Source organism: Drosophila ananassae, chromosome XL, assembly GCF_017639315.1.
Source record: "Drosophila ananassae strain 14024-0371.13 chromosome XL, ASM1763931v2, whole genome shotgun sequence".
Classification (NCBI taxonomy): Eukaryota; Metazoa; Arthropoda; class Insecta; order Diptera; family Drosophilidae; genus Drosophila; species Drosophila ananassae.
In genome coordinates, this window is record NC_057931.1 from 14286274 (window position 1) to 14302087 (window position 15814).

The 15814-nt window shown below is 43.3% G+C and overlaps 3 protein-coding genes across 3 annotated transcripts; 1 reads left to right on the forward strand and 2 right to left on the reverse strand.

The window, feature by feature from the left end:
- Positions 1-905: 905 nt before the first annotated feature.
- Positions 906-5480, reverse strand: LOC6502918 (putative ATP-dependent RNA helicase DHX57). Its single transcript, XM_001963554.4, has 6 exons — positions 5295-5480; positions 4442-5226; positions 2982-4268; positions 1965-2926; positions 1701-1902; positions 906-1634 (listed from the first exon to the last, which is right to left on the reverse strand). Exons 1-6 carry the CDS (start codon positions 5360-5362, stop codon positions 1069-1071), a joined length of 3870 nt encoding a protein of 1289 aa, XP_001963590.1. The 5' UTR covers positions 5363-5480; the 3' UTR covers positions 906-1068.
- A 129-nt stretch (positions 5481-5609) lies between these two features.
- On the reverse strand, positions 5610-7214 carry LOC6502917. The gene is made up of 4 exons (XM_001963555.4): positions 6776-7214; positions 6410-6712; positions 6071-6246; positions 5610-6012 (listed from the first exon to the last, which is right to left on the reverse strand). The coding sequence occupies exons 1-4, from the start codon at positions 6893-6895 to the stop codon at positions 5958-5960; spliced, it is 654 nt and encodes a 217-aa protein (XP_001963591.1). The 5' UTR covers positions 6896-7214; the 3' UTR covers positions 5610-5957.
- Positions 7215-7599: 385 nt separating this feature from the next.
- On the forward strand, positions 7600-9500 carry LOC6503179 (cilia- and flagella-associated protein 410). The gene is made up of 2 exons (XM_001963556.4): positions 7600-7805; positions 7906-9500. The coding sequence occupies exon 2, from the start codon at positions 7921-7923 to the stop codon at positions 9262-9264; it is 1344 nt and encodes a 447-aa protein (XP_001963592.1). The 5' UTR covers positions 7600-7805; positions 7906-7920; the 3' UTR covers positions 9265-9500.
- Positions 9501-15814: the final 6314 nt, after the last annotated feature.

Genomic DNA, 15814 nt, shown 5'->3' on the forward strand with positions numbered 1-15814 from the left:
CACGCAAGGTTGAATTGACTTTTTTGGGGAAAAGCGTTATAACTTCATCAATTTTCATTATTTTTTGATGAAATTTGTCTCGTTTTATTCAGAATTAATGAGACAACAATGATATATGGCAAAAATGACAGAATTTTTTTATATTGTACCGAAAAACTGGCGTCAAAATCCGAAAAACACGAATAAAAATCGAAATCTTCAGTTTCAGGTGTAAAAATTTTGTCCTTTTTGTTTAACAAAATCAAAGATATATTTTTTTTATAAAGCTACAATATTTAACTATTGAAAAACACCGAAAATTTTAAAATCGGTTGAAAAAAACGCGTCCAGGAATTTTTAAGCGCAAAGAAGTCCCGAGAAACGGTTTTTTAACCATAAATCAAGATTTTGAGGGTGTTACAAATATTTCAAACATGGTTTTGTGATATACTCGACCCAACAAATAATTCCTACTATGTCACTTCAAAAGTTCATTCACTTTTGTTTTTTTTGTAACACTGTGTAATCTATAAGTCGCCCTTATAACCCCTTAATAATACAAAATGTACAATTCCTATAAAGGTAAAATGTAGAACAATTTTAAAATATTGCGTTTTTTAATAATTATGTATGGAAAAAAAGATTTTCTGGTCATTGCATAAACTTTTGCATAAATAAATTAGACAACTTAATCTCCCTCAAAATAATCAGCATACAACACAATAACATTTGTAATAAATGTACAATTCTTTTGAAGAGCGGGCATCGGTACAAACTAGAGCCTGTAACTAGATTAAAATGTTAATTTTTATTTGATTGGAGACGCCAACAAAAATGTATGGGCTCATCCAGTAATTTATTGCAATATTGTATAACGGTAAAAAATAGTTATAAACCGTGGCTATTGCAAAAGTGTATACAATAAATTAGATAACATGATGTTGCAACGTAGCAATAGTTGCCTATTTTCTCTTTATTGATATACACAAGTATCGGGGTAAATCAGCTACAGTTCCGATCTCATGGCCATTATACAAAATGTTCAACTGCTTCGAAGAGCTGGTAACGGAGAGGGCGGTGCTTCAGCTCTCAGCTATTCTTGCTGAGCAGGTGGACAATGTTGGCTATCATGCGGCAGCCATTCTTATGGTGCAGCAGGTTGAGGCACGGATCTCGGATTTTCTCCTCTAGCAGCTTGATGAGCTCCGCCCGCAGGCACTGCACCATTTCGGCGGTCTCAAGGTCGTGGGCCTTTAAAATGATCCAGCCGCTCTCCAGCAAAAAGAGGAAGTCGCCGTCGTGCAGCTCCACCTTGAAGTCGCTGCCGGCGAACAGGACCATGGCGATCAGGGGCAGCATCGAGCAGTCCCTGATGTAGATGGCAGTGGTGCGCACCTTCTCCTGGAAGACGAGGAAGGGTGCCTGGAAGACAGCCACCTGGGAGTTGACAGACGACGGGTGAATTTTAACGTAGCCGTCGCCACGCGTCTTGAACCGCAGGTCTTGCGCACTTGGTTCGCGCGGAACAGCTCCGCCCGCCGTCTGGATGTAGACGCGCTCCGGGGTCATGATCTTAACAATGTTGGGATATAGCGCAGCGCACAGCAAAGAGGTAAGAAGACGGTTGTTTTCTCCATTCTGGTTCTGCTCGACACCTAATCAGTTGAAATATTAATTCGGGATGTGAACTATTCCTTTAGAATGGGCTTCCTTTAGCTTACCTGTGAGTTGAAGTATATTGTCGCAGGCATTTTTCCGCCTGCGAGGCACATTGACGGGCACGAACCCAATGGAAACCAGAAGCTCCAGGTACTGATACTTTAGGTCCGCAATCGTCTCCAGAGTATTCAAGGAAAGGAAGTGCTCGGAGGCGTAATTTCTGCTGGCCGCGTAGTTCCCTCTCTTGGCCACGTCCAGCCATTTCTTAAATAATTAATGTTTTATGTTAATAGTTTTTCATTAATTTTAAAACAGAGTAACCATACCTTGTAGGCATTGAGCACTGTAAGATGGTCGCTGTTGCCCAAGGCGAACATTTTCTTGCACTTGTCGGCCTCCGAGCGCTTGTTGAACGGACTCACAAACGGCGACTTGTTGCTCAGGCATGCAGCAATGGTCAGGACACTGTCCAGGCACTGGAAGATGGCTCCGTACAGCATAAGCTTACCAATGCGCACATCCACCGGCAGGGCCGCCAGATGGTGGCCAAGCGGTGTGAGCTGATCCTCGGCGTCTAGGGCGCCCACATCCCGCAGTCGAGTGAGAGCACCTAGGACGCTGTCCTCTGAGGGCGCCTCGAGGGTCTCCAGAAGCACAGACAGAGTATTGCGCGCCGCGAATGTCTGCAAGGTCTTAATGCGGAGCACTATCGCCTCGAGGGGCACGCGCTGGATTTCCGGCACCGGCTGGGCGAGAATGTGCTGGTGGAAGCGGAAGCTGGTGTACAAATGGATGCACACGCCGGGCATCACTCGACCGGCACGACCTTTGCGCTGCTTGGCGTTGGCCCGGGACACCCAGACCAAGTCCAGGGACTCCATATTGCGGTTGGAGTCGAAGCACTTCTCCTTCATCAAGCCGCAATCCACCACAAAGACACAGTCGTCGATGGTCACCGAGGTTTCGGCGATGTTGGTGCTCAGCACGATCTTGCGTTTGCCCGGCGGCGCCTTCTTGAACACCAGTGCCTGGTCCTCGCTGGACAGCGCAGAGTGCAGAGGCACCAGAATAAACTTGCCGGCACGCGGCGAAAAGAGAGCATTATCCAGGAGGGCGTCGTGCACACTTTGGATCTCTTGAAAGCCGGGCAGGAAGATCAAGATGGTGCCCTCGCGGGGCCAGTCGTGATCCCCCTCTACGATAAACTTAAGCACAGATTCTATTAGTTCCGGATTGATGACCATGGGCTCCATGAGGTAGATGCTCTTGCAGGTTGGCTTGCTGAAATCTGAAGGAGGTTTTAGTCGCGGTTCGTGGGAGAACGAGAAAGTCTTCAAGCTTACCTGCATAGCGCTGATAGGTTTCTGCCAGAGTCAGTTTCTCGTCCTTAATTTTCTTGCCAGGAGGCTCGCCAGATGCCTGGACGTCGGCGTACTCCAGTTCCCGCTCCAGGACCTCCTGCTCCTGTTTCTTGAGCTTGCGACAATACTTGGTATCGTACTCCATGACGAAGTCGCTCATTTCGAGAATGTCCTCCAGGAAGAACTGTTGGACGGGGAAGGTGCGGCCCGGAATGTCCAGCACCGGAGCCCCGCCAAAGTAATCGGAGAATAAGGCAGCGTTCAAAGTGGCTGACATGAGGATAACTTTTAAGTCATTGCGCTCACGCAGCAGGTTCTTGAGAATCAGCAGCAGGAAGTCTGACTCTTCGGAGCGCTCGTGCACCTCGTCCACTATCACGTGGGTCACACTGCCAAGCATTGGATCCGAGGCTAGACGGCGCAACAAGATACCAGTAGTGCAGAAACTCAACCGAGTGCTAGCGGAGACTTTGTTCTCGAGGCGGATCTGGTAGCCCACCAGCTGGCCAATCCTATCCAGACGCTCTGCGGCCACTCGCTCCGCCACACCGATGGCGGAGAGACGACGCGGTTGCGTACAGATGATCTCCACGTGGGGAAGGCTCTCCTTCGGCGAAAGCTGTAGGGCGCGGAAGAACCAATTGTCCAGGATAAACTGCGGCACTTGGGTACTCTTGCCGCAACCAGTTTCGCCCGAGATCACCACCACCGGGGAGGTCTCGATGAGCGCTAGGATGCGCTCGATCTCGGCAAAGGCGGGCAACTTTCTCCTGCCATCAATCACCTTCTGATAGCGGTCCTCTTTTCTCCGTTCCACGAACTGTTGCAACAACTTGCGGTTCTCGCGAGCTTGCGCCTCTGCATTTCGCTGATGACCTGCATCATTCCTCGAGGTCTGACCCCGGGTGTAGTGCGTGGGCTTCGCCACCTGCTGCTTTTCCGCTTCCTCGTCGGCTGCTCCGCCTTCGGGCTCATCGTAAAAGAGAGATCGCTTCGACGACGGGAAGGCAGTGGTGTCCAAGTGCCCGGCCAGCTGCTCGTCGGTCTGCAGCAGATCACAGATGCTATAGACACAGGGAATGCCGTCTCGGCATATCTCCCTGGCCTCCTTGTACAAGTGACGGGCGTAGCGCAGGCGCAGCTCGTGCGGGATGTCGTGACAGGTGGTCTTCAGGTAGATAAAGGGTGCCTCAAAGGGATAACGACTGCCGGGTGGGAAGCGAATCTCTACGTGAAACCACAGTTCGTTGTCGTTCTCATCAAGGGCATCTATGCAGGCAGAGAAATAAAATTAGTTTCCACGGAACTATTACAAATAAAACCGCCCTTACAGTGACTTAATTTTCGCACTGTTGCTTCCACTGAAAAGTGGCCAGTGATCGAATGTCTTAAGCCCCTTAACCGAAGAGGCAACGACCTCGGCTCACATTATGTATACAAACCTTTCTTGGAAATATCGGGTTCCACAGGCTGGGGGGGAAGGTGGGCGAAGCGACACTTCGGTCCGAACTTGCAGGTGCCATCGCGATCGAAGTTCCTACACCTCTGTGGAGCCCTGCTTCGTTTCTTTTTGTCCAGCTCGGCCTTAGCTGCTGCAGCGGCGGCTGCCAGGGCTGCCTCCCTTGCCTTCCTCACCTCCGAAGGACTGTGGGCTAGCAGATGGTCGATGCGGAATTTGAGATTCCACACCCGGTTCGGTTCCCGCTCCTCGTATGCTTTGTCGTATATGGATTCAAGAGCCTCCTTTTCGTCTGAACGCATGTCTAAAATTTCGGTTTCACTTGGAGGTTCTATTTCAAGCGGTTCGTTCTCCGGAATACGCATGTAGCGACGATAGAGGAGCAGCAGAGCTGCCTCTGTATCGCCGGAACAATGCTCATAGGCCTCCAGGCAGTGAACCGCCTGGAAGCCGTAGTTCTCCAGCTTGGCCAGGGCATAGCGGCGCAGGCGATCCTCGTCGCTGCCATCGCCACGGCTGGAGCTCACACCCTGTACACTCTGGACCATCAGGGTGCCGCGATCCTGCCAGTAGGAGTGCTTCACCCCGTGCCCACCTCGCCCGCGATCCTTGTACTTGCTAATGTCGTCCAGCCGGAAATCCGGGCCATGAATGCTGCGCAGTGTGTCCATGGTCATCTGGCGGGACTCATCGTTCAGTCGCAGGACGTGCAGTTCTGTTTTTCGCGACTTATTGTCTGCCTGCGATTTGGGAGTCGCTTGCACGTTTCTTTTTTTATGAAGAGACACGACAAGATATAAGTAGGAGTCTGGCATGCTGTGCGGGGAAATACATACGTGGTTCGAATGTCGCTGGGAGTGCGCAGGAAGCAGTCATCCATGTGCTGGCGGGAGAATTCGTCCATGGCAGCTCGGCTTGACGTTACTTTTTGTTATAATTTTCACAATTAAACGTCAACAAAGCGAATGAGCGGATTTCGCCACAGCCAGAAACGTTCGCAGTCGTCGTCAGCTGTTACCGTGACGTTGCCACATGGCTTAATCTAATCGATAGGTCTTGTGCATAGCGCGGTTCTTTTTAAAAAGTTTCTCCCAAGTGTAATGATTTTCTTCACCAAAATTTAGATAATTACTAAAGTCAGTTTTGTTTAATGAATAATTTTCGTATATATTTGATACGTGTTACACTTTTATTTATTAATTAAATGTTAAATTAATTTCTTACATTGATATACATGTTAAAAAAGAAGATATGTGGCTATTAATAGTTGAATTGAGTATGTTTGAAAAAAAAAACTTAAGTTTTGTGAAGAGCTTCAGACTTTTGACACTTTTAACCATAAATTGAAAATTTAAACGAAACGAAATTAAGAAAAATATTAAAAAATAAAATACTTCATTCGAATCACATTAAAAATAAATAAATGGATCTTCACTTGGTCCCTGGGATAATTTTTGATTAAATATGGTTTAAAGTTATGAAATCTATATAACTTTCTTTCACTTGTGGCTTTTGTGCAGTGCCTGTTCAAACTGCAAGTTTTCAGCAATTTCACTACGGGGAAGAGCAAATGAATTAGTATTTCAAATTGTCATTTTTTTTTAACACTTACATAACTTCTCTTTCGACCATGCTTAGAGCGTCATAGTCCTTGCGAAGACTAACATATTCTTCGTCAAACTCCTTCTTGGTTTTGAGCATCTCCCTGGTTACGGCCACCTTCCTGGCACGTATTCCATCCAGTTGAAGCTCCATAATCTCAATCACTTTCTCCAGCTCGCTGCAAGGCTGTGAATGTGACCAAATGAATGAGAAAAATGCAAGCTGCTTTAATATCTTGATTATTAATCGTAAAACCTTTGGATCGAAGTCTCTATTAAAGTCACATGCCAAGGAAACATTCGATCATCAAGCAGGGAGTTCCGCAACAACACGTGGCACAGGTTCTTACCATTATGGTGTACTTGTCGAAAGGAGTATTCGGGTGGGATGCCTTCAGCTGCTCAATCAAATGCTCGCAGTACTGCCTGTTCTTCTTCTGATGGTCGTCTTCGAGTTTCTCAGTCTTCTCGAATTCGTTCAGGAGACGATGATTCAACTCGTCCAGTAACTTGAGGACGCTTGTCAGGATAGTGGTTTCAGAGGCCTGTCGCATGGTTATTTGTGACATCAAATTCAACTTTTGAGCCAACATCCTGTCCCTCTGCGCTTCGAGTACCTGGACGCGCTTTTCTAGATATTCATTTGTTTGGCGCTGTCGTACACACAATATTATTCATAAAAAAAAAAACACATTTAAAATTTAAAATTTCTATACCAGATACGCAAGAAACATGTTCGGGTCGCCTCTTGGGTTTTCATCGTCTGAAATACTCTCAAGTGATGCATCATCCGACACATCCTCGACGGTCCACTCGTTTTGGCGCTGATTCGACATAGTTAAACTTTATTAAAAAAAAAAAAACGTGGTTTTCCTCGGAGCTTCTGAAATTTTGGCCCTCAATATGGCGCGCGTCTTGGCAAGTGTTGGTTAATGGTACATGTTACCGCTATCGAACTGATCGAATTTGTCGATCAGGCGCCATATTCAAAAATGTTTCAAATTATTATGGTTAGTTAAAGATTCTAGAATGAAATAATGCCGTTTGCGAATAGGTGATGAACCGCAGGCAACAAATAGATTTAACACATCAATTTCGCACCTGAAGAAGGTGAAGGCGGGGAAAAGACTCGGAAGCAGTGCTGCCAGCTTATTTGGGACCCATTTTAGCCGTTTTGTCGTATATCACTAAAAAAAATATCCTATATTTTTAAAAATAAATTCATATTATTATTATTTGGTCATTTATTCCACTTTAAAGATTGCAAACATTCGTTTTAAATGACGCTATTTAAAAGGCAACAATTGTTAATTTTACACTGGCTATAACGGGTATAAAAGGCTATACTGGCTATAAAAGAACTTCTTTTTCGAAAAACTTTAAAGTTTTCAAATATTGGGTTTATGATTTCGTGAAGAAAAGGTTGCAAAGTTTTTAACAAGTACAGTATGCTGGGGTTTTGCGAAAACTAGGCCTTGCTGCCACAAATGCCGGTACAATAGTAGTCTTTGTGTTTTTGGGTTGGACGAAATTTTCGATGTCGGAGATGAAAGAACTAGGATCGTCAGTAATTACTCAACATCCAAACTGTGTACATCGGTTCTTCGCTAAAATTTTTCGTTTGTTTTGGGGAAAATTTTTGTATTCAGATTTCTACAAAAACATCAAAGACTGTTTGTCTCCCAAAAACGAAACGTTCAAGTGAAGTAAGCCTTTTAATAAAAAGCATTCAAACAGCGGCGTCGGGTCAGTGTTTCGTGGGAGTTTCCTCTCTACGAAAACCATTCGAACATTCTACATATGTACATTTTTGTTTACTTCTTTCGTTTCTGTCTTGAAAATGTAGGACGGAGCCGAAAAGATGGTCAATCGACTTACAGAACAGCTGGTCGAGGCCAAATCAAAATGCTCCGATTATCGCAGCGCCGTCAAGCTGAATGTGTGGGGCAGCGACCTGGACGACATATCGATCTGCTTGCAGATGCCGCGCCTGGAGGTGCTGGCTCTGAGCGTCAACAGGATCAGCTCGCTGAGTTCCCTGCAGAACTGCCATCGTCTCAAGGAGCTGTACTTGCGGAAGAACGTGATCCAAAGCTTTGAGGAGCTGAACTATTTAAAGAATGCCCATGAGCTGTCATCTCTTTGGATGGAGGGCAACCCGTGCTCCGACGCAGCTGGCGAAACCTATCGCGCCTGCGTGCTGCGCAAGCTGCCCCAGCTGAAGAAGCTCGACGACGTGGAGGTCCGCGATATGGAGCTACAGTCGGCCCTTCGCCATGAGTATTACCCTGAGCCGAAGAGCACCATAACATCGTCGCCTGTGCCCGAGCCCCCGAACAGCCCCAAGGTCAAGGCCTGCCGAGAGCGCCTCGAGCGGGAGCGCGAATTCGAGCGCGAGATGGAAAGAGAGCGCGAGCGGGAACAAGAGCGGGAGCGCGAACAGGAGCGCAACCGGGACCGCAGCCGGGAATTAGCAGCGGTGGAACTAGAACGAGAAGCATATCCCACTGAATCAGCTGCCAGCTCACCCCGGAGCCGTCGATCTCCGGTCCCGGAAGCACGTTTCTCCCTGCCACCACCGACGGAAATCCATAGTCCTGTTAACCGCAGAGCCGGTGGAGACGGTTCTCCCGGCGACTCCTCGCTGGAGTCCTCACCGCGCCTCAGCAACGACCATTTACGCCGCTGCATACCTCCAAACTTTCATCCGAACCAGCTGTGCACCCGTTCCACGGCCGCCACGGTGGCTTCGGCCGCCTCAGCGGCAGCTGCGGCTGCCATGATGGCCCAGACTCGTCAGGAGGCGATGGAGGCCCTGCACAGGCGCCGCGTCGATGACATCGCCACCGTTGGGCAGCGTGACCGTCTGATGGACAGTCGTCCTTACGATATGGTAGCAAGTGTATCGCCGCAGACTCCTAGTCCCCTGGGGGTGACCTATTACGCGGGCATTGGAGTGGCCGGCGGAGCAGTGGGCTCCAGCAACGGCAGCAGCAGCAGCAGCAGCGGCAGTAACGGGGGCGGCAGCAATGGAGGAGGCAGTGGCATCTCGCCCGGAAGCGCCGAGCATCAGCGCCGCTTGCGCATGAACTCCAATCTGCTATCTGCCACTCTGTGCCTCATTCGGGAGATGGATGCGCCCACTCTGGAGGCCCTCAGCCACGCCATCCACGACCACGTGACAAGCCAGTCGATGCCATACTAAAACGACTACAAAGGACACGAATGACACGATTACACTAGTAATGCTCATTATAGCATGACCCCCGAAGCCGCAACATGAAAAGACTGGACACAGGAAAACTCCTATTATCCCATAAAAACTGACAAATTCAGCTCCATTCTTCCTCGCACTTCGATGTTTCTCCAATTGTTCGGCTTTTTACTTTTTTAGCTAGTTATTAAATTTAAAATAAGACCTTCCCCAGGTTGCAAACTGAACATTTCCACTAAATAATTGTGTTTTTGGAATTTTCAAATGTTTTTCCAACTTCCAATTTCCAATTTTATCCAATTGGAGGAGTTATGCTCTCGGCCATATTATATGAACCAAGTCTCGCAAAAAGGGCATTAAAGATTGAATGTTCAATCTTAAGATTTTATTGAATGGAATACTTATGTGTAGTGTCGTCAAAATTAGTGTTTTAAATCATAGAAAATTGAGAAAAAAAGTTAGTAACCATTTAGTAAACTTGTAAGGAGTATTGATATATTCCCTTTTGGACCTTATTGTTAATACTAGCATATTATTTATATACTAGCATATGGGTACTACATATGTGATAGTCCTCAATATTGGGGTACACCCCAAATACAAAAAATTTGTACAAAAAAACTTCCTGGTGCAAATCTGCAAACTAAACTGGGAAGAAGCTTCTATCATAGTATACTTTTGTCAACTAATTCACCCTCACTAACAAAACGATGCAGAGCGTAGTGTCCTTAAATACCTTGGTGATATTGAATTCAAATTAAATATTCCTTATTGTCGGACTAGAGTCTTTGATAAGTTAGTTTAATGGAAGCTTGAGCATCCCTTGCCCTAATACTCGTTGAATAAACGCCACTAGAATGTGGATCTTGAAACGACAAACAGAAAAACTTGTCAAAAATAATGAAGACTCCTCCTATACACCTCTAACCTCGACAATAAATAAAGGTTGATTTTACAGTTGTTTTATATTCTAAGGCTCTATTGAAAAGATTTTTATTCGGAAAGTTCCTTATCGATGTCGTCTGGGAGCGGCAGCTAGCAGAGTTCTTCCAAGGTTATTGTCGCGTACTTGATCGCAAAGGCTGCCCCGGAGAATAATCTTCTCTTTTCCTAGTCCTGGTTTTTCTCCATTTCTTGGTTGTTTTTGTCCTTGTTGCTCTCCGGAAAGTTATAGGAAGCTTTTGGCACTTCATCGCATAGTGCACGCTTGCGGCGTTCCTCTATCTCCAGTTCGGTTATCGGGGGACTGGCGAATCTCGGCTGACGCCAAACAGTGGTAACTTGTTTCGAGGACGGAGCATTTAGATTTCCGTAAATAGTATTCAAACGATCGGCGATGTCCTTCGGCTCGGTTCCCAGAATTTGCGGGAAATTATTATTTCCGTTGTAGGACGTGTAGCGAGACATCATAGAACAAATTTCTGATCAAATTAAGAAGCTTGTAGCGTCGTATCTGGCTCTATTCAAATGAATAAATACTTAGGCATTTTCCAGCACTCATTTGGGATTATTTGACAGCTCCAAGTTTCATTTTGTTGACACGTTACGACTATCTTAGTTTTTGGTATATTTTTGGCTTAAAAAGGGATTATCATAGTTTTAAATTTACTAATTTAAAAAGGCACGAAAAGATGGCTATATGATACCTGGTTCCAGCCCTGCACTATAAATTCTTATTGGAATGCAATGTAAACCTACATTTTGGATTAAACTTTAAAGATTTGGAGGAATTATGACCGTAGCACACGATACGATTTTTCAGAGTGCTTCGATGGTTGCCACAATATTTAAAGTTTTTAGTGTTGTTCAGCACTACACGTGATACAAAAGGAGCCGTTATATTCTAAGCAATATACCCTCAAAAACCCGAAAGGATGGCTGTAGTCGATTTTTCCAAATAAGCAAAATTTAATGTAACAATATAATATAATATAAATATTTTATTATAAAATTAACTTCTTATAATACAAATTTTGAAAAGGGCCCCCAAAGGAAGGTAAAAACACCGAAGTTATGGCATTCCTGATCAATGAATTATTTGGCAGGTATAGGACGCGTGCAAAGCAGCTTTGAAGGTGATATCTTTAAAACTGAGATGCTACTTTGCGTAGAACATGCTTTTATCGACTCAGGAAGTGGTGCTGATCATGAATATGTGCACTTGGTAGGCTCGGAGATGTCTCTTTCACTGCGTCGCACACTTTTGACCCAAATTAGGGTATTAGATGGTATTTCGTCCTTCTGCAAGAGTATAATAAAATACTGAAAAAATATAGTTTAAATCAAAAACACAAATCTGTGACATGTCAATGTTCATTACCAAAATATAATATAAATGAATGGACATGGGGGGCGATGAATATTGAAGACGAATGTATGGAAAAAAGATAAACAAATATATAATAAACAAAAATAATAAATAAGAAGATTAAGGAAGCCTTTTTTAAATCTTTCATACTGCTGAACAATAAAAAACTGGAGGGGGTCATCCCGTGTGGCATGAATCAATTTTTTCTCATGGGATATCATCATGGGATAGGGTCATATTTTTACCAATACTTTAAAGTTTAAACCACAAATTTGGTTAATATTGCACTCAAATAAGAAATTAAAATTTGAGACCCAGATATCATGCAGTTATCTTTTCAAGCCTCTGAAACGCGTACAATAATCTTAATACCAGGATATCACCTTTCTACCAAAAAATATACCTGAAACGGAGTAGGCCACTAATGTGCCGAAAAAATTCAATTGAATGTCAAATAAGAGCTGGGAAATTCTGGATGATTTTTTCATTCGCAAGCCACATTCCAAGTTAAAAGGTTCTAAAGATCATTAAGAATTTTCCGAATATAGTTTGAGGATGTTCCAACATAGATCGCAGAAGGGAGCAAAGTTTCCCCAAATTCTGGGCATCGAGCCGCGTGACATTGCCGCCCGTCTAAGTACCATATATGAAAACTTGGAAGCGTCTTCGTCGGAGCAAGTGATAGTTCTTTGGCGCCAACAGGGATTCATCAATCCCCCGATAACCGAGCTGGAGTTGGAGGAACAGCGCAAGCGTGAATGCAACACCAAGATGAGAGCCCAGCAAGCACTATGTGAGAGAGTGCTGGAGGCCTACGAGGAGAAGCAGAACCAGGACAAGTGCCAGGACCGCGACAAGGACCTGGACAAAGAGGACGAGTAACACATCCACGAGGACAAGGAACAATAACACACTTTGACATTGCACTTGAAAACACATTAAAAAACGCATCGTGTGCTGGGTTAAATTTCTACCAATTCTTTAAAGATTAAACCACAATTATAGTAAATATTGCATTCCAATTTTCCATTTTTTTGGTTAACTGAGGATAGAGTAAGGTGATATAGTATCTTCCACATTACATTTTTATACCCTTGCAGAGGGTATTATAATTTTGGTCAAAAGTGTGCAACGCAGTGATCTAATTATATAATATGCGTTGCGCCACCTAGCGGACTGCGACTGAACTGCAAGGGTATATCAACTTCGGCTCCGCCCGAAGTTAGCTTTCCTTTCTTGTTTTCTTTAGGTTTGCTGATCAAGATTTGATTTATGTACATATCTTCAACTAAATTATAAAATATTTTCAAGAGTTTGGCAATGGCGCGAATATACTTGCCATTTGTATAGACACTTGGGCTTTGTCTTCTATACAACTAATAGGCCATTAAAAAACAAACAAAAACAAGAAAGGAAAGCTAACTTCGGGCGGAGCCGAAGTTGATATACCCTTGCAGTTCAGTCGCAGTCCGCTAGGTGGCGCCACGCATCTTATATTATTAAATATATAGCGGATCGTATATAGTTGGCCGATCCTTATGAAATTTGGCATATTGAATTATTTTGCCCAAAGAGTAATCTGTACCAAGTCCCATCTTTCTAACTTAAAAAACACCAAAGTTATGCCAATTTCGACCGTTCTATGACAGCTATAGGATATAGTCGGCCGATCCTTATGAAATTTAGTACATAAGATATTTTGGTCAAATATAACATGTGTGGAAAGTCCCAACCCTCTAACTTAAAAAACACCAAAGTTATGGCATTTCGGATCAATCAGTTATATGGCAGCTATAGGATATAGTCGACCGATCCCGGCCGTTCCGACTTATATACTACCTGCAAAGGAAAGAAGGGTGTGTGCAAAGTTTCAACTCGATAGCTCAAAAACTGAGAGACTAGTTTGCGTAGAAACCGACAGACAGACAGACAGACAGACAGACAGACGGACAGACGGACAGACGGACAGACGGACATGCTCATATCAACTCAGGAGGTGATCCTGATCAAGAATATATATACTTTATAGGGTCGGAGATGTCTCCTTCACTGCGTTGCACACTTTTGACCAAAATTATAATACCCTCTGCAAGGGTATAAAAAACCTTTTATTGTGTATATGAACTGCAGCTATACGAAATTATGTTCGTATAATGTCCGTAACATTTCAAATATGTATATACCTATTATATTGATAAATATAAATGTATGACGGTTTTTAAATTCAGTAAAATCTCTGACATACATATAGGATGGTCACAGAGAATCTATTCATTGAGAACAAAAAGAACCAAAGGAAAACATTGGTGCCTAAAATGTAAACTAATCATACAACAAAATTGAATATCAGTTTCAATCATTCATAGGAACTAAGATCTTTATAAATTCAGGTTGCACCTGACAATCGGTTTGTGAATAGTTTACTTCTGCTATATATAGTTATATTTGCTCAGATTTAATCATTTATAAAAATCATTGTGAAATAATTACTTAAATATTATGAGTACCAACACATGGTTGTTAAAGGAAAGCACGAAATTGGCTAATTAATATTTTAACTGTTGCAGCTACCTATAATGTAGTAGTTTTTTTTTTTTAAGTAGGATCAGCTTGCTAAAGAGCTATTAGCTATTGTTGATGTTCTTGGCAGTAGGTGCCCACGATATAAATTATTTTTTAGTTCTTTTTATAATGCAACTCCTAAAAAGCTGTTACTCCTTCATTATTTTCAGGTTCGATAAGTATTTGGTGGCGGTGTGGCAGGTCCTGCAGCTTATGAATTCGTTTAGAGTTGTATTGTCTTCTGTTTGAAATTAAAAAATGATTTTGACTTTATTGTAGTATTGTAGTAAAAAAGGTATTGTAGTAGGTATATTCGGCGCTTTCCATACTGATAAGATTTTATTTTTGATTAATGGGTTGATGAATACACCCAGTATTCTTCACTTTCGATTCATGACGATGTTTGTGATTCTGCCCATTCGCATCCGATCTTACGCGGAAGTGCCTCAATCGATTACCATTCCTGCCATAACTATGATGTATTTGGAATCACAACTGACTAATCAAAATCGTACTGGGAGTATAATTGCAGGGTCCCAGCACGTCATTAGTGAGTCCTTTGAATTAGAGACTCATTTGTCTCGTTAATCACTGTCACCAGATGAGCTCGTGTCTGTCATTGGCCAGATTGGCCAGAGTGGTCTGTTGTTGTTGTTATGCAACTACCAGGAAATCTCTGGCCGAGATCGCATCTTAGAGATATGGCCATCAGGTAAACACCGCAACTTTTCCGGCTCACAACAAAGGGCGACACTTGGCTGAAAGTAAATTGAGTTACAAGCCGCCTGCAAATGGCAACTCTGCATGGTTACAAGGTTTTGTTTTTGTTGGTTTGTCTTTATTCTTCGTTTTTTGTCACCCATACATACATGCAAAGGTAATAAAAAATGAAGTTAAAAACGGGAGAGATGGGAAAGCCGACACCGCCGTCGCGTCGCTCCCTTCTCGCTGTTGTCTCGAACAATTAAAAGTCAGTTAGATGAATTTGATGCGGGACTGGCCAAGAAAAAGATGTTACTACAGCAAGGTGCTGTAAAGAACACTGGGAAAAATTTTACAATATAAATATATGTATTTAAAAAAGGGAATAACTATCAACAATATAATTTGCCTAGTATTTTGAAAAAAAAATGTATTCAAAATAAGTTCATTTTGTGAAAAAATTATATATAATATATATTTTATAAACGATTAAATTATTCGAACACAATATCTTATAACAAAACTTTAATGATTAAATATAACAAATATTTTAATAAACACAACATTTTTTATACAGTAGAACTCCAATTATCCGAACTCCGACTATCCGAATCGCCGATTATCCGAATCACAAGTCTTGACTTGACTTGTCTTAACTTGCCGTTGTGCCTACACTGACTTCCCCCGCGATTGTTTGTTTTGATTAAAAAGTGTGCTATTCACTTACTCGAGGACGCTACTCTTTCGCTATGGCTTACTTTTGTTTGTGCGTGTACAATACTGTATTGTTTATATACCATGGCTTCGAAAAGAAAACGAAAATCCGATTATCCGAATATTTGATTATCCGAATGGGTCCCGGTCCCCATTAATTCGGATAATTGGAGTTCTACTGTATCATTAAATTAACATGATATATACATATACATATATATGTATATGTGTACATATATTTTTTCTAAAAACTAT

Bases quoted from the DNA above. Each gene is read 5' to 3' on its own strand.
- LOC6502918 (XM_001963554.4), bottom strand. From the start codon at position 5,362: ATGGACGAATTCTCCCGCCAGCACATGGATGACTGCTTCCTGCGCACT. The intron at 5,227-5,294 runs GTATGTATTTCC...TCATAAAAAAAG, and splicing joins CCCAGCGACATTCGAACCAC to AAACGTGCAAGCGACTCCCA. The intron at 4,269-4,441 runs GTTTGTATACAT...CTGCCTGCATAG, and splicing joins ACCCGATATTTCCAAGAAAG to ATGCCCTTGATGAGAACGAC.
- LOC6503179 (XM_001963556.4), top strand. From the start codon at position 7,921: ATGGTCAATCGACTTACAGAACAGCTGGTCGAGGCCAAATCAAAATGC.
- LOC6502917 (XM_001963555.4), bottom strand. From the start codon at position 6,895: ATGTCGAATCAGCGCCAAAACGAGTGGACCGTCGAGGATGTGTCGGAT. The intron at 6,247-6,409 runs GTAAGAACCTGT...TCACATTCACAG, and splicing joins TCGACAAGTACACCATAATG to CCTTGCAGCGAGCTGGAGAA. The intron at 6,013-6,070 runs GTAAGTGTTAAA...TCTTCCCCGTAG, and splicing joins ATGGTCGAAAGAGAAGTTAT to TGAAATTGCTGAAAACTTGC.